This window comes from Scardinius erythrophthalmus (assembly GCF_964197995.2).
Source record: "Scardinius erythrophthalmus genome assembly, chromosome: 23".
NCBI lineage: Eukaryota > Metazoa > Chordata > Actinopteri > Cypriniformes > Leuciscidae > Scardinius > Scardinius erythrophthalmus.
In genome coordinates, this window is record NC_138243.1 from 22591516 (window position 1) to 22610748 (window position 19233).

The window sequence follows — 19233 nt, forward strand, 5'->3', positions numbered from 1 at the left end:
AATCAGTAAAAATCTGATTTTTTTTTTTTCAGAATTTTTAAACTATATGAATATACTTGAAATATTTTGGTAAAAAAGTAAACTTTATTTTATAAAGTATACTTTATCTTCTTTAAAATGTCTCTTGGTTTGCTATTTATCAAATCCGAATATTTTAAGTGTGACTTAAGTGTTCAAATACTTTTTTGAGCCATTGTATGGCCAAAATGCATTTTGTTTTTGTGCTCTTTAAATAAAAATGGATGCTTCTGTTGATAATGAAATGCCATCTATCACGTCTCATATCACAGATCACTGGAGCATCCTGTGCGTGTGATCTGTTCGCGAGCACATCACAGCCAGCGGAATCATTTGGCCAATTTTCCACAGCTGGTTTCCACCACGTAATTCCATCAGGTAACCAGACCTGATTATGTAAACTGTCTGCATGCAGGTTTTATGATATACTGACTCATGAAAGAGCCAGTCTCACTGGCTGAGAGAAACCTCTCGTTTTGACTGACAGCGGAGCTGTGAGAGAGTTGTCAGATATATGTGTGTAAGATTGTGTGTTTTGCTGATGTCAGGTTCTCAAACTGTCTGCGAAGCTACTGGGGCGATGAGTGAGCTGTCCCACCAAGCACAACGCTCGACTATCAATCAAACACAGAAATGTATAAGCCAAGGTCATTACAGGCAGACAGTGAGAGTGAGAGAGGTAACCAAAGAGCTATCACCACCCTAACATATTTTTCATAGGAAAACTGACTGGAGAACAGGATCCAACTATTAAGTTTGCAAATGACTACCAGAACCCTGATAAATCAGCTTTTGTATCCCATGTAAGAGAAAAAAACATTTTACACTCTAAAAAATGAGAGTGTAAATGATAACACAACTTGTTATTTTGGACTGTTCCTTTAAGCAAGTGTTCAATTATTGCAATTTTTGTAACTGAACTAACATATCAAATGACTGACTGTATATAATACAATCAATAACCATGACTATAATGCATCAGCTGAGGTTTCTCTATCCGGGCCTGCAATGCTTTGGTCATACACGGAGCGGAAGAAAGTTTCATATTTGCTGATAAATGAGCAAACAGAAAGGAATGAGATTACATGATCACAATTTGGATTATAGTGTGTTTTTGCGTGTATGTATATGCTGTATGTGTGTATATATATATGTATACATGTATACTATGTATACTGTATATATATTTATATATATATATATACATTTGAACAGTAAAAAAACATTAACATTGTATAATATTGCACAAAAAAAAAAAGAATTTGAAATTGAAGCAGCCATTACCCCAGTCTTCAGTGTCACATGATCCTTCAGAAATACACATTTTATTATAATTATTAAAAATGAATATGTCCACCCTACAAGATAAATGTATAATTATTAAAAGAAAAAGCAGTAATAGGATATCATGACCTGAAGAGGTGCTAAATATTAACACATTGTTCATTACACTTTCTTTGACCTTATTTTTCATCTTATTTTAGCAGGCTCAGTGACACATAGTGGCTGATAAAGCAGTTTTCATCTCCTCGCATGTGCATAATAAAGTCATCATTACTCTCCTCATTAGAGTCATTATTTTAATGTATGAGCCAAACTCACTAATTGAAGGGTCTCTGGGCCATTAAACTTTAATAAGGCTACATTTTTACCAGCAAAGTGGGAGGATGTTGGCTTAGATTTTATAAGGTTTCAGTATTGTTTAATAAGATCTATCTATCTATATCTATCTATCTATCTATCTATCTATCTATCTATCTATCTATCTATCTATCTATCTATCTATCTATCTATCTATCTATCTATCTATCTATCTATCTATCTATCTATCTATCTATCTATCTATCTATCTATCTATCTATCTATCTATCTATCTATCTATCTTCCTTAAAAAAAACAACAACGATGAGCCGCTGCTCATATTTGTCCACATTAAATGCAGCGCTCTCCATCTCTATATAACGCATTGAGCTATTTCAACCATCTCCCTGGGCAAGAGACTAGGTCAGCAGAAAAGAATGAGAGAGAGAATTTGAGAGGGGAAACTGAGTCAAGTTTATTTGAAAGGTGATGTAATTTCAGCTGCAGTTTTCTAAAATTGGAAGTTGAGGAAGGACAAAGCAAATCCTCGGAATACCATGTGCGGACAACGGGAAAGATCTCCTGTAACAGAAACACAGGCACCATAAAGTTCTATATAGTCTTTCAGTGACAATGGACCATTTTCTCATTTCTGGGGTTCTCAGAAAAGTCATCATAGTTGGGTAAACTTATGTAATTATATATAATACATTCAATTTTGCATTCCCATTTGCTAAAATCGCAAAAAAAAAAAAAAAAAAAAAACATTATAGTGTTTCTATGACAACAAAAGCACTCAATAAGAAACACTTATAAAGCAGCATTTACCAGTTTTCTGTAATTTAATGGCAAGGTAATAAAACACAAAGAATAGTGCTATAACAGTCTTTGAAAAGGGTTTATTTCTTTAAATAATCAGGCTAATTTCATTATTTTGATTCCATAATCGCTTTTTTAAACAGTGTCCTTGTGCACAATTAATGTTGGTGTGAATAACTTTGCTTCTCTTAATCTCTTTCCTGTTGAACAGATGTCCTTTCATTCAGTCATGGTCCCTGGAGCTCTCCGAGATGGATGAGGGGATTTCTTCTCAGCAAACAGTTGAGTTCTACACAGCAGCCACACCATTAATAATTGAATTTGTGTGTAGACACTGCCCAGGCCACACATCAGCCCCTCCAAGGTCACTCCCAGAGGCAGAAAGCAAGCACCGCTGTTGTCTTCAGCTTCCAGGGGGAAAAAACAGGGCAACCTTTTTTATTTTAGGGCCGTTTCCTACAATGTTTCCAAGATGAAATGCTGTATATACTATGGCAAATGGTTTTCCAAAGTTACTCAGCATTTTCACTGGCCACAATTTTGACATCGATGCCATGGGGAAAAACCGTCATATAGATAGTTTTAATATTATCACTTTAGCAGGTATGTTAGGCTGCTGTCACTTTAAGACCTGACTCACAGATCCATTAAACACATGCGTTTTCTTTCTCAACTGTTCACTTAAAAAATAACTGACTGTAATCTCTATATATTTAAGATCAAAAGTTTTATCTGCTAACGCACTGTGAACTAAAATGAGCATGCACAGTTTTATTACCTAAAAGGTTAATCGATGCTGTAAAAAAATATATTGCTCAGTGTTAGTTCATGTTGCACAAGAATGTTACCATTTTATTTGATACTTTTTCACATTTTTGGGCAGAGTTTTGCAGGATTAAATATATTGTGACGTATTAAAAATATATTAAATATTAATAATAAAAGAATACATTTACAAGAGGTGCGTCATATGTAGAAAATGTGCAAATAAGATCATGGTGTTAAAACCACTTGATTAGAGTTTAGTATAGGGAAGTAGATCCACAACAGTTTTGATATCTTGTTCATCAGCTGAGTGTTGCCAGCCAGGTAGTATCACGGGGAATTGATGCTGTTGTCCCAAAGGTGTTGATGTTCATTTAGAAGCCATTTATGTCAGAGGTCGAATGAGATGCATTATAAGATGGCCATGTTGGAACAAGCAACCAGATGATATCGTGCCACACTGCCCTTGTGCAGCTCACGCTGCCACCTGGATGCGGCTCGCTCCGTTACAACTGTGCATGACTAATTAATGCCTCTCTGACAGGTGACACCGTTTTATAAGTATCTGTTACTCTCCGGCCAATAGACAGGTATAACACATCCAGAGTGACCAAGCAAAGATGGAATCCACCTCCATTATTAATTCACATGGCTCAGGAGGAGTAGTGTTTAAGTAGTGTGTCTCTCTGCACTCCTGCAGTGTTCATCAAAGACACGGCTTGATTACAGCCTTCAGGGGCGTCCGCCTCGCTGTAGACAGATGGAGAAGAGGAGTTGAGAAGGAATCCTTTTGAATTTTTATGACCTGGAAAGTGATTAGGATGGTTTTTAGACCGTCTTCGGGACGGGGATGAATGATGAGTTGATCGGAGCGATGATTGATTTTCCTTCATGAAATCCATCTGCAAAAAGGCAGTGTAACGCAGTTAGATGTTGTGGGAAGGAGGAGGTGGGAACCGGCGAACATTCGACACACGATTTAATAATAAAACAAACACAACATAAGTCCAGGCCTGTCCGCTCTCGATCTTCACTGTCGTCGCTCCTCCCTTATGATTCTGCTCCTCCGTGAGAGATACGAGACCGGTGTGTAGCGCAGGTGTCGCTCATTATCAATCACGCCACCGGCTTCGCGTCGTTCTATCACGGCCCGCGGCCCTCGGCCTCGTTCTGCTCGCCACAAGCAGTTTGGAGGATTGTGTGTCTAATTCTCACTTCTGTTAATAGCGATGCCTGATCTATAAGAATCGATGACCCTGAGGGTGAAGCAAAAGGACACGTTTCCCACTGAGGATGAGATATAAATGACCTTGTTGCCTTTTGATTGATGAGGAATGTGTACCTGCGTCGGTGCTTTATCAGGGCAGAGCCGTTTGTCACGCAGACAGCTGATTTAAGTTTACGTGGTGATACGTGATGAATGAAAAACCTCTTGGTGAAGGTACAGCCTTGCATGTGTGCAAGAATAGTGTACCACAGTCCTTCAACTCCTTACCCTTTGCTTAGAGGCAGCTTTGAAGGACTCGAGCGATGGGAGGGACAGAATGAACACTATTTACCCACAAATCCTTGCCATTTGGGACATAAGCGGTCCCCTGATGTGAAGCAAATGGGAGCACATTGTGAACACACGAGCTTTAATCTCCACTGACATATTGCTTCTGTAGGTCACTTTCATCACTGATACTTTCTGCGTGTAAACTTTTCATGGCCTCTGTAAGCCTCCAGAGATGTTTATAGAAGCTGGTTGACAGATTTGTGACAAGTCGTAAAAAATAAGCTTATCTATATCCTCACAAAAACTGTCATAGTAATGCTCATAGTAATGAAAAGGATATGAATATATTTGAGATATATATATATATATATTAAATGAATATATGTTCTTCTTGGTACAATGACAGTCCTTCAAAGGCCATGAACATTTTCAGGAGTAGCTCAAAATTTTTTGAAAAGTTTTGAATATAGTATTTGGAATGGTATTTTAATCTGGTATGAACATATTCTGGTATAACATATGAACAATATAAAGTAATAAATATAAATAATTTATTTATATAAATTATTAAAAAAACTTATATACTACAAATAATTTCCATAAAATATCACATTTCAGAGGTTATGGAGAAAACATTTGTATTTTTTCTGTTCTGCTATTGACCCATCACACTGTTTTTGTTTGTGTGTGTGTGTGTGTGTGTGTGTGTGTGAGTGTGAGTGTGAGTGTGAGTGTGTGTGTGTGTGTGTGTGTGTGTGTGTGTGTGTGTCCATTACTGCTTTTGCTTTAAGAAACACACAAATGTCTTGCATTATGTCCTAAATCTCTGTAATTTCATTTGCCTGAAAAGTGCATGCTTGACTTGGTAAGGTTTTTAATGACTCAGTTTGCCAGAGGAGAAATAAACAGTTAAAGGTAGGCAACTCACCAATCACATCTCATCTATCTATAAATTACAGAAACGTCCGTCTGTCTGTGTGTCTGTATGTCTGTATGTCTGTTATTCGCATTTCTCTCGAACCGTTAGTCCAATGGATTTCAAACTTGACAGGTGTCTCGCTACAGGCACGAGTAGTGCAGTGCAAAGTTTGACGTTGTTTGGATTTGAAATACAAAATATATCATTATATATCAATATAATCAATATAAACAATATATATCGGTTAAAGAAGCACACACTGGCTTTTGCCGCTCTAGCCGCTGGCCACTCCCCCTCTCACAACGACACTGAGTGAGCACAGCCCAGGACCAGATACAGAGCGGGTCAGTAGCGTTTTCACGGAGATCACTGTGTAGCCTGCTCCCTGAATAGTGTAGTTAAATTTTCCACATTTATTGTATGTCATTATGTCAGTATCAGTATTTGCTTTCTACCATGCACAAATAAAAATGTCACTGAACTTTTGCTGAGTAATTGTAACAATGAGCACTCAAATACACCAAACCAACAATTACTAAAAACACACACAAAAACTGATTTTGCACGGGCACTTTGCACTGCTCCCTGAATCGACGAGCTTATTCATTTGTGGATGTTAACTGAATCTGTAAGTCAGCTATGCTGTTTACTTCTGAATATTATATTTCATTCTGGTGCGCTTAACGTTATCGCTACTGTGTAATAGTAGCCTATGCTATTCACCAACTATATCCTATTCAGTGCGTTCCCAGTCTCTTTCACGGCCATCATTTGTAGTTGCCTATTCACAAACTGTTTGCTCAAGCATAGCGTTTTCTCTTTACCATGCACAAATAAAAATGTCACTAAACTTTTGCTGTGTAATTGTAACAATGAGCACTCAAACACACCAAACCAACAATTACTAAAAACACACAAAAACTGATTTTGCACGGGCATTTTGCACTAGTTTACATAAAATGCTAAAACTTTTTTACAAAGCAACTGAATTGTTTTCCAACAGTCTGCATGAGTTCAGAATGTATGAGCATCTCATAGTAAGTAGTTTTAAAAGCGTATATATTGAATCTGAATGAACATGTCAGGTTTGGACCTCTTTATAAGGTGAGACGTCTTTTGTTGACAATGACATACATCCCAGTTTGATGTATCAAGGCATTTGATGTGAGAGACCACAAAGTGATGAGTAAAATTCTGCTGACAGAACAAGGCAGAGATGTCAGATGCTCACATCTGCAATAACTGCACTGTATGACACCCTTGTTTACGTCAAGCCTGCGGGTTAATGTGACAGCTGTAATATTATAATCACAAGGTTTCTTATCTGTGTTTGGTGTAGACACAGCTTGATAGCAGACATCCTGGTTGAGCACATGTGCTTGATGTCTTACAGGTCCTCACAGACGCCCCTGTGTAATTTCCTCATCCTCCGCTCAGCTGTGAGGAAAGCACCTTGAGTTAATGAGAAATAAAAGCCTCTGTTAATGCTTATCAGAGCCAGCAGAAGAGAAGCCCAACCACAATCACCTCCACCAGGCTCCACCATCCACCCACCAACCCTTTTGTCTGGGTCACGGGGGAACAAAACACACACTGGCAGCAGTAAACCTGCAGGCTTTGCCATTACAATGCAGCCCTTTACTATTGAGAAGTCTTTGAAAGGTGATGTTAACTGATACACTTAAGTAAATCTCTCAATACTGCAAAACAGAACAGGGTGAATCTTATTCTTTTAATAAATAAATACAAAGTGCATATATTGTTAGATGAAACTGAGAAGTAATATACTGAGCAACATATTGCACTCCTGAAAGTAAAAAAGAAATTGTATTTTGCATAAAGACTATTTTTAGGGCCACATTGCACTGAAACATTATTTTCATGACAATTAAGCACATTTCTCAATCTCTCATTACTGTAATGCATCTGGATGTTTTGATTTTTATTTTGATAATTTTATTAATAATTATGTAATATATAATAGTATAATTATTTTATCTATACCAACATAAATATTGCAGTATTTATTATAAATGATTTATGCACATCATTATTTATTTTTTTATCCCTGTGTACTCATAATGTTTAATCAAAATAACTTCCCCTCCCTCTTGCAACATCATCTCTTCTTTTCTCTGACAACCTGTCACTCACATAAGATCAACCAATAGCAAACCACAAACATCCAATCAATTCCCGATGGACAAAATCTAGTCCCGTCCTACATTTTTTCTTGTTCAAAAAAACGTTTCACTTGGATATACATCACAACAGGGAAGAAAAGCCTATCACAACTTCCATGCCGACTTTTCATTTTAAATTAAGATAAATACTAACATGATATATAAGATTAACTATAATAATTTTCTTAATTTTAGCTGTATAAACATTAGTAATAAATTCAACAGTCTGGTTTTGATTGTTCTGTGTTGCATGAGTGACTTGAGTATGCACTGGTTTGATTGAGTTCTCTTCTCTGACAATTAACAGTCACTCTGGGGTGGACGTTGGACATTTGCGGAAATGTGCGGTTAGGGTTAATGCCGAGCGTTTGTTGAGAGATCGGGTTGATCTAAAGTGAGCAGAATAGAGAATGAGCTATTAGAGGACCCAGACAGAGGGCACAGTTACTACTGATCCATCAGGCAGAAAGCCATTCACATGCTGCCAATACACACACTTTAAAGTGACAGGCATAGAACAAACACATAATTGATGCACTTAACAAAACAATGCACATGTGATGCAAACTCAGACACACACACAAACAATTACACAGAACTACTGTGCATGTAAAAAACACGTCAATCTAAAAACACAAGTTCAGTACACAAATTTGTTTTTGTTGTTGTTTTTTTGCAGTACATTAATGAGAAATGTGTGCTCTATTATTTCTATGCAACCGGTAAAAACGATGTTTTTGAAAATCTCTTATGCTCACCAAACTGCATTTATTTGATCAAAGACACAGTAAAAAACATTACTATTGTGAAATATTAAATAAAAAAATATATGTTTACTATTGTAATATATTTTTAAAACTCTAATTTATTCTTGTGATGACAAAGCTAAAGTAAAGCAAATTTTCAGCATCATTACTCCAGTCTTCAGTGTGAAAGTGTCTTTCAGAAACCATTCTAATGGTGATTTAGTGATTTTTTTTTCATAATTCTTTGAAAAAACAGCTTCAAAAACATTACAAAAACTTTTGACCAGTATAGTGTATATAGAATATTTTTGTTTTGTTTTGGAGGGGCAAATTGTATATTGTCTATGCAAAAGCTTAATGGTCCTAAATAAAGTATTTACACAATGCTTTATTTCCATTACTAGTAATTCCAGACAATATTTGGTGTCCTATGACATTTATGCACTGCTAAAAAGCATCTCTCTTACTTTCTGGCTACAGCACGAGTGACAGACATGGTGACACTTTGCCGACTGTGATACTCCAGACAGACAGCCTCAGGATAAAGTAATGTACCCGGCCAAGATGCCCATTTGGAACATGATAGCTCATATCTGTTGTACACCTAAAACCGGCTTATCATAGGTTGACAAACACAAATAGGCCACTTTGTCAGGTGCCCACTGAATAAAATAATCATGGTGCATCACTTGATAACAGCTATCACTTAGACTATAGCCCGTCCGATGCATGCATTTTTGATGATTATGATGCCTGCTTTTCAGTCTAGTTAATGTAATGATGAGTTAAGGTGGAAAGCAGAAGTTTAGAATTTAAAGTATAGTGATCAGTAATACATTTCATGTGGCTAAAGGGTGGAGGATGGGTTACCGTAATGAAATACCGCAAAATTGAATTATCTCCAAGCGTTAAAAGCTACATGCTCCACTTGACTGGAGAAAATGACTAAATGCTGAGTGCTCCCGTCTGAACTCGAGTAACCTTTGGTGGAAAAGGGACTTATCCTGTGACCACATCCCTTCTGCAAGAGCTAGCAGCTTCAGCTTTGTCCCCAAAATGAATCCTTCTTTTATGTCCCTTAACACCTGAGTTTATAGATCCGATTACTTGTCTCTATTTGTCTGTATGATTGTGCCAGTAAAGCTATTTTACTGTGTCATTGCAAACATGATGCTGGATATTTCCTCATCACTATTAAACAATGACCCACTGTGGATGAAATTGTTCTCCAAAAATACTGCTCATGGACCAATTTTAAGACAGTCAGCAAAATTTGCAAGGGGTTGAAAAAGGCTTTTCCTGCCAACAGATTGTACCCCATAGACAGATAAGGATGGAGTAACGTTAGACCCTGTAGACAGCTGGAGTTCACAATATACTGTAGATTGGATTGCAGGGGCCACACTGTGAACAGATACAGCAAATCAAAGATGGCATTACAGAGCACACATGCCGAGTTATCCTTCGGCTGTACAAAGAATTGGCATTGTGCTCGTCTGTTAAATATTTCATTGTGAGACAATTGTTTTTCCCATTAATCCAACGTTATCAAACTCAATTCATTGGTTTATGTCAAAAAAATAAATAATAAATAAAAATCTACATCCCAATTATAAATGGCAATGTTACTTGGCACATGAGTCATTTCGGATTAGAAAGCTGTGCACACAGGTTAGCAGTCCATGAGCATGCAAGTAAACTGTGAGCAGGGTTAAGGCATCAATGCATAGTAAAACTGTATTCATGAATTAATAGTCTAAAGGAGTGGTCACAGTATGTTAAGCATTAAAAAAAAAAACTCTTTCGATCCTGCAGCAACATTATTGTTGTTGGCTGTGAACAACGGGCAGGCAAGACAGCCAGACGGTTTAAAAGCAGAAATGTGAAGCTTGTATTTTTGTTTTGTACATTCATTCATTTTTCAGTATGTTATTTCAGATGTTATGTCTTCTGAATTGTCTTTCTAGATGGAATAATTCTTGTTATGTAAGACCTGTGGGTAGAGTTTGGCCAAAGTCAACAGTGCTTCATGAATAGATATGTCTGAATCCTTCCATGTCCCTGACATCTACATAGAAAGTTGAAGCAAACATAATCAGATTTAAATAACCTTCAGTTGTTTGAAGAAATTATTAAAAACTCATATTTTTGTATTTGTATTGTATTGGTTTAATTGAGTTTATTTAGTTTATTCCTGTGTATTCATGTGCATTATTTCAACAGAGGAATAGAGCTTTATAGAGGAAATTAACTAATTTAATAATTGATGATCTTAATTTACTACGGATCATCATTGAATCCTGTTTATCACTGTAAAGCTGCTTTGAAACAATCAGTAGCCTATTGTATAAAGTGCTATATAAATAAAGGTTTTTATAGGCTTTTTTAGATACTTTTGTATTGTATTGTAGCACTTTGAGTGTGAGATTTATTTTTTACTTTATTAAATTAAATGTATTATTGTCATTATTATAGTTGTTTTCTTATTCTATTTCTTATTCTCCAACACATTTAGCACATAGTAGTTTTTACAAGTTTTAGTTCTAAAGCTAAAAACACTGACTTTTCAATACTAATGTACAGGTGCGGATACCTCCAAAATATATATATATAATAGAAAATTTAGACGAGTAGCCTATATTTCTTTATTTTTACATCCCTGTTTAGGTGCCCCATAGACCATGCAAGAGTTTCCAAAATGCTTTTGGACACTGTTTTCACATTAGGTTCATTCAGTATCCACTCTGTCATAACTGAAAAACTACACGGCTTTGTGTAGCCTATGTCTCTCTCTCTGAGGGAAGTGGGCGAGGTTTTGCTCACCTCAGGGATGCTGCTAGACAGCACTTGATCGCATTAGTAGTGTAAGTGTAGGCGTCGTCAGGGGAGCTGCAGGAAGAGAAAATGCTGCCGGGCTGAACACTCTCTCTGGCCTCGCGGACTGCTTTCCTCGATGGCTGAAACGGTTTCCCGGAGCGAAGTGAATCCGAACTACGAAGAGAATTTATGCGGCTATTAAACCTGTCCGTTTTGGAATGACAGACTTATTCGTTTAAGATTAAAATGGAAATCAACCGAAAACAACTTATATCAAAGCGATGTCATTTTACCTTAGGGCTGATGTGTTTGTTTGTTTTGTCTGCTGACGCTTATGAATGTCCAGAAACCTGCCAATGTAATGACAGAACCGTGATCTGTGCGGGCACTGAACAGATCATCAAACTACCTCTCGAAGTGCCGAGAAGGACCCAAACCTTAACTCTGAACAGAAACAATATCTCCGTTTTAACCGAGAGAGCTTTTTCAGCCAACGGGACAGATATGGAGTTGCTCACGCTGTCACTGGAGGACAACAACATACGGGAGATCAAAAGTTGTGCGTTTTGTGGACTCCCCCGACTTCTTTCCTTAGAATTGAGTTACAACCGTTTAATGGTTGTGAATCCTGATGCTTTTTGTGGATTGGGACAGCTGCGTGATCTTTACCTCAGTAACACCTTAATGGCTTCGGGCGCGAGCCAATTACAAAGCGCACTCTCCACGGACAGTTTGTGTAATCTTCAGACACTGGACCTGTCTGGAAACCATTTGAAATCAATTCCTCTTAATAGGTTTGGTAACCTCAATTTAACCACATTAATACTGACAAATAATTCCATCGCCACCTTGGATAAACGTGATTTACAAAAATTTAATGAATTCAAGGAAATACGTGTTAACTTATCACAGAACCCGTTCGAGTGCAAATGTGACAAACTGAAGGAGTTTTATGATTGGCTTAAGAATAGCCGCCAATGCGTAGACTTGGAAACTCTGAAATGTGCTCAACCTGAAGAGAAGAAGGATTTTCCTCTGGTGAACGTATGCAAACCCCAAGACTTGGGTTCTTATGTGCTTCTCGGCATTGTGCTAGCCCTCATCGGAGTTGTGTTCCTTATGGTGTTGTACTTGAACAGACGAGGCATTAAGAGGTGGCTCAATAACATCAGAGAGGCCTGCCGGGATCAAATGGAGGTGTATCATTATAGATATGAACAGGACTCCGATCCCAGACTAGCAAACGTTGCCGTTTAAGCGGAACCTCGTGACACGATTTCCTTGAACTCTTTTGAGACACTATGGCAATGAAACTGGAGTTTTGTGGCTTTTGTCTGTTAGCTTCGAGACAAGTGTAGCAACTCTTATAAGTTGACCAAATTAAATTTCAGCAGATATACACTATTAAAATAAACTTTATTACTGTCTCGTTTCAAATGAGAAACCCTCCGGAGGGCGCTGCCTTCGAAATCAGACACAGCATGTTTTAGGATAATGGACCTGGAATTTCAATAGCTCATCATGGACTCATGGGCGTGTCCAATGTTTTGTCCAACAAAATGTCGTTGGAATGAGAATTTTTTAAAGATCCTTAGGGAGAAATTTGTTTCAATAGGATAAAGGAATAGTTATTAGGCTATGGAATGCAGGTGGTTTAACTGTAAATACGTTTGGTATTTGTGACATAGGATGAGAATGTTTAAGTACATTAGGGTGAAAGTATATGCACAAACAGTATATGCACTTCCTGGAGAACTGCTTGAATTTTTCATATTTTTTATTTATTTGTTTATTTATTTTACCCCACATAACCTTGTATACAGTGCCAATTTCAGACACTCTTGGTGTAGAGTGAGACACAATGACATGAGTCCTTTTTTTTCTTGGCAGTGTTTAACCTTTGATTTTGTTTATGTGTATGGATATTTGACTGTGCAAAAGATGTTCAATTCTAATATTTTAAATATTTATCATATTTATATCAATATATATCATATTTTAAATTACTGTGATGCAGCCTGGATAACCTTCTGATGAAATTACAATATAGAGCAGTGACATAATACCATTTTACTTGTATCCTCAATAAAGCTCAATATATCCTCAATGAATGCTCTTTGTGTGTGTGTGCGTTTTTTAATTTTTTTTTATGTGTCTCATGTTATCTCATGACTCATGTGTTCCTTCATGCTTCATTTTTTTTTACAACAAACATTCTGGATTTTCATCATTGAGAATATCAAATAATGTCAACTTATCCGGGTTTAGAGAAAAGTCATTATTCCAAATGCAAACACATTTTTAAGGCATCATTTGATTGCAGTGAAGCGAATGGCAGTTTCTTATAAGTGGAATATCATTAAATACTTTTAAATGCAATACAATGTATGTACGCACACTTTTGTGTGTGTATCTCAAACTCTCTCTTTAAATAACCTACTATGAGGCTATCTCTCCCTAATACTGATGATAGTTGGAGACAATTTGCTGCTAATAAAAGAACAGAGGCATTGGCTGAAGACAAATCTGTGACATAATTATAGCTGGGATTAATCTCATCAGGGTCATAACTATAAGAGGCGGATGTCCTATAAATCCTGGGTCTCGCCCCTGAGCTGCTTCATTTGCCCAGGTTTAATTACTAGGTTCCTTATGATTGGGTGTTTGATTTTAAACACAAGGTCAGTTGCACACCAGCACAACCCCTGATACAAATCCTGTGGGTACTGAACAGAAAATGAATGTCCTGTGCAAATCCATTTCCCTCCAGTTAGCCTGAATAATTTTTTAATATAAAGTTTGTTATTAATGTTCACTGCATTGATAATTTCTGTATCCTGTGGAATCCAGATATTAGAGAGGTTGGGTAGAGTCATTTTAAGCATTCGTTTTCAGCATGTGGGAGACTTTTTTTCTAGTTATTAATTATTGTTCACTCCCAAAATTCAATTTGAATTAAAATATCACGATGGATGCGTGAACCAATGAGGTTTTTGCAGTTTCTTCTTTTCCTAAGTCGTGCTCATGTAATGAACAAACGTTTTTGTGTACGCAACAAACCCGAATGGAAAGGAGACAATTTTAAGTGGCTACAACTTAAAATCACCATGATATCAAAATGGACAATTCTTCTTCTTTCTTTTTATTTTATTTTATTTTTTTTTTTTTTTATTGCAATATTTAATATAAATGATTTATCCATGCATAATTTATTTTAATTAATGTGCCCTTGTAATCTTTAATTAAAATAACTTCCCCTCCCTCTTGCAGTGACATCTCTTCTCTGATGACGTGTTAATTGGTGCGAGGGCGGGACAACCTGTCACTCACATGACATCACAGCAAGAGCAAACCACAACCATCAGATCAATTCCCGATGGACAAAATAAAGTTTTGGAGTTTCACAGTTACAGTCACCATTTTCTCATCCTTGTGTTTCACAGATAAAATGGCATATAGTTTGGAAGAAAATAAGGGCGAGTAAATGGAAATGGTAAATGGTAAATTTATTTTGAGCCAATTATTTTTTTCAAATTGCTCCTGCAATTTAAAAAAAAAAAGAGCAATATTTTAAGAAAAACATTAAATCATATTATTTGAGCCCTAATATTTGGAGGAAATGGTAATTTCTTTATAATTTGAAAAATAAATATTTTTATGTTACTGTCCCTTTAGGGATTCGTACCATATTTCATTATTTTCAGAAAATGTACTCAAAATAGGGTTTTGAGGATTCTCAAAATATTGCAAAACTAGTGGTGCTGATTCTGGCTAAGAAAGCTGCAGGTGTTAATATGTGCTGATGGCGTCAGTTCAAGTCTTAGATGATAAAAAAAGATTCTGCCTCAGCATCATTCATCTGTTATATTCAGAAGGTGAATCTTCTTTCCCACCCTGATTTAATTTCACACATACATTTATTAATCTCACATGACCTACTCCAGACCCCAGTCTCTCAGCATCTTTGAGTTAGTCACACTCTGTGTGTAAAGAATTAGGCCTCTGACTCAGAGTCCATTCCCCCTGTAAGCCTGAGTGAAATTCGAAATGACTTTGTCCAATTCAATGACTTTCTAAAATTGAGGAAACAGTCAAATATTTATGCCGACCACAGCAAAAAAAGAAAAAGAGCAAGAGATAAAGAATAAAACCCTTTGAATAGGCTATTTTCTCTTATAATGTGCTGCTCTGGTCTTGTGCCAACTCATCTAACTCTTTATAGTGCTAGGACAACCCATTACCATTCTATACTATCTTTTTTGCACAAGGAACACCTTAGCATAGTGCCGGCCAAGCAACTACCTATTTTCAGTAAAAGTTTTTCAGGAGTTAATGTTCAGGGACTCTTGAAAAACTATTATAGCAATTGTTCTTATGTGATTTTTCCATCTGCTACTTCTCCAAAGAAACTTGTCATGTAAAGTTATATTATTAGCATGATCTCCGTTAGGTACTCGTGTCTGTGTCGTCTTATTCTTCACCTTGAGTATGTAAAATACATAACAGGTACTTACTAATTATTGGGGTGTGTATGCATTTGGAATTGTCAAGATACTGTCATGGACACATTATTTAAAAAGGGTTGTTGCTCCAATGCTCTAATTGAGACTCATTAAAGTCCTTAAAGTGTTGACTAGTTTGAGGAAAGGGACTCTTGGAAAACTGTGGTGGCTCATTACATAACCCGCAGAAAATGATGAAATATAAGTGTTTGTCTTTCATAATGGATGGCGATTGTCAAACAAAATTATTTCATCAGCAATCATGAGGCAAAAGCAGCTTTCAAACAAAATATATTTGAAGGTTTTGACAGGTTCTTGTCAGTTTGCTGTCTACCTAAGGCTTCTAAAATCCAGGTGGCAGAAGATGATACACATGATGTATTTGATGCAACATCTCATTAATATTCACATCAGAATTTTATCTCGCCATACATCACTGCAGCCAACTCTCAATATTTCAATAATCCTTATAGTAAGCTAATCTCTATTGAAATTGATAATTGTTAATGAACAAATAAATACCAAATTTAGGGCGACCTCAGTGACCTTTTTTCATTTAAGTTTTGAGAGTAATTTCCTCTTACCCTTATGAGATGAGAGAAGCTTGGGGCTAATTAGGACAGAAATCATTCACACAGACTAGACTTGATTTGTTTTTGTCTCAGAATTGCTTTAAGACAGACAAATGAGTCAGTGTGTGTGTGTGTGTGTGTGTGTGTGTGTGTGTGTGTGTGTGTGTGTGTGTGTGTTCTGGCTTTATTCTAAATTTGCAAAACTATGTAAAACCTAATGCTCAAAATAATTAATTGGTTTGAGTATACGCTAAACTCAAATCAAATTAGCTTTTATGAGTATTTAGAACTTTCTATTTCTTTTAAGTTCACAAAACTGACACATATTTGATAAGCCCACAATTATCTAATTTTCAAATCCGGCAAATAAATTTATACATGAGATTTTGCAAAACAGCTTAAAAACCCTTGCAGCCACAAAACATTTCACGTGCAGTATTCATAGGTATTTTTAGTAAAATCCTCATTACATGAAGTCTCAGTAAGTTTGCTATCCCATAATTTGATCACAGAGTGGTATAAAATATGACAACTTCACTCCATCTGAGCGTAAAAGTATGACATTAACTGTTTTGACCCGCCGTTCAGTCTGTATTTCACACAGAGTGATGAGAAACGGCTTCAGCTGCTCCGAAACAATCACAGGATACGAGAGAGGTCGTGCTTTGAAGCCAAATACTGCACAATGAATGAAGGTACTGTACATAAATTGAATAATTGATACTTAATGCTGGTACAGTGCAGGTTAATATACGAAAATTATACTTTTGGAGAGGCTGTGACCACTTGAAACACCTTGAATTGGATTTGCTCAATCCAATAACCTCTGGCCAGACCAAATCATTTGAGTGGAAGCTTTGATTAAAATGAATGAAGATTATATGTTATCAAAGCTAATTATAAGTTTAAAGCAGTTAAAATGTGGGTTATGAAGACAAAAACGATAAGCATGGTGAGGATGGCACTTTTTAAATAGTGCACTCCAAATTAAGACAGATATGGTGATGTGTTTTGAAGTGCCCCTATTTTGTTTTGTTTTTAATATTCCCTTTCGTGCAGTGTGTAATATAGCTGTTTGTGAATGTAAACGTTCTGCAAAGTTGTAAACTCGAAAGTGCATGATAAATAAAGTTACTGTCTCTCAAAAGAGAAATCGACTCAAAACCACATAAACCTGTTTTACGTCACCAGAAATACATTTGCATAATGCCTGCTAGTTGTCCTCTCGTGAACAATTTGTCCCGACTTCAAACTCGTAATTTTACTGACAACTTCTTCTCAAATCTCGGAGTTTAACGCAGGATTCACAAAACGCTTGCTCTTGAAAGATGGGTCAGTACTCTGTTTATTTGGAACAACTTGCTCTCGCATGTCCACTGCAATAAATTAGAAATGTAAACATGTTTGTTTGGACATACATTTGTTAATGCTGATGGTGAGAAATTACAGTTGAAACATCTCCTAATGTACCTCAAACTGAGCAGCTTATCACTGAGAAACATCCTGCTCAAGTCGTGCTTGCGATGGAGGTTCGGGTTGAATAAGTAGTTCATCCAATGTTTCATAATCGGACTCGGATAGATACGGTAAAAATAACGTCATCGTTAGGGTCTTTACTGTGTGTACAATAGCTGAGCTTTAGGAAGCCTCCGGAGCTGAAGTTAATGGTAATGGGTGTTTTGTTTCCGATGTGTGCTGTAAGCAATAGACCAATCACTACAGACTGGGCCATCTGGCCAATCAGAGCAGATTAGCTTGCGGAAAGGAGGGATTTAAAGAGACTGATTCATCCAATGAGCCGTTTGATAATCACTGAAAAATGTGGTGATGTGCAATGTATATTATAAGAAAATTAAAGTGTTTTTTGACCCTTGATGCATATAAAACTGTTGTAGGAGACCTCAAACAAAATTAGAAGCCTTTAAAATAGCATAATAGGGGCACTTTAATATAGCAACACTGTTTTTGTTTTTGTTTTTGTTTTTGTTTTTTTTCATAGTGTTATACTTCTATGAATCGGTGTCTTCAGGCATCTCAGTTTCATTTATTTTAAATTACAGCAACAGCTCGACATCTCTAAACGCAATTATAATAGAAAGGAAGAAAGAAGTTTCAGGATTTATGTCATTTTAACACCTCAGTCAATCAAGCTGTGTAACTTGTGTTCACACTTCAAAGTGCAGTTGTAGTCATTCTCTTTTCTCTCAGAGACTGCATGTCCTTTGCCAGCTGAGGAATTTAAACCTGCCACAGGAGCTGCTGATATAGTTCTACTGCACTTCTATATCTGTCTGTTTCACCAAATCAGACCATAGAAGATTACAGCGGATAGTCCTATCCTAATCACTGGTACAACCCTCCCCACTCTCCAAGAACTGTACTCATCCAGAGTGAGTAGAAGGGCTGGCAAAATCATTCTGGACCCCTCATATACAGGCCACTACCTCTTTGAACTTTTGCTGTCTGGTTGGCGCAACAGAGCACTGAGCACCAGAACGGCCAGGCATAGGAACAGATTCTTCCCTCAGGCAATTCATCTCATGAACAGTTAATGCCCCCACTTGGCAATAAGGATGTACATTACACAAGACTATTATACATTTTGTTATTTAAAACACCATACTTATTTACATTTCCTTGCATTTGTACATAACATACCTGTACACACATATAACGTCCATTGTCTATTTTTGTATATTGTGTTTTTTTTTATTTTTTGTTTTTTTATTTCCTATTTACTTATTTTTATTCTTTTTATTATCTGTGTCATGTCACTGTCATTCTGTTTGTTCTGAAGCTTCTGTCACCAAAAC

At 36.6% G+C, this 19233-nt stretch overlaps 1 protein-coding gene across 1 annotated transcript; it reads left to right on the forward strand.

The window, feature by feature from the left end:
* Positions 1–11649: 11649 nt before the first annotated feature.
* tpbgl (trophoblast glycoprotein like) lies at positions 11650–12603 on the forward strand (the record flags this gene model as incomplete). The annotated part of the gene is made up of 1 exon (XM_081353906.1): positions 11650–12603. The coding sequence occupies one exon, from the start codon at positions 11650–11652 to the stop codon at positions 12601–12603; it is 954 nt and encodes a 317-aa protein (XP_081210032.1).
* Between the last annotated feature and the right edge of the window lie 6630 nt (positions 12604–19233).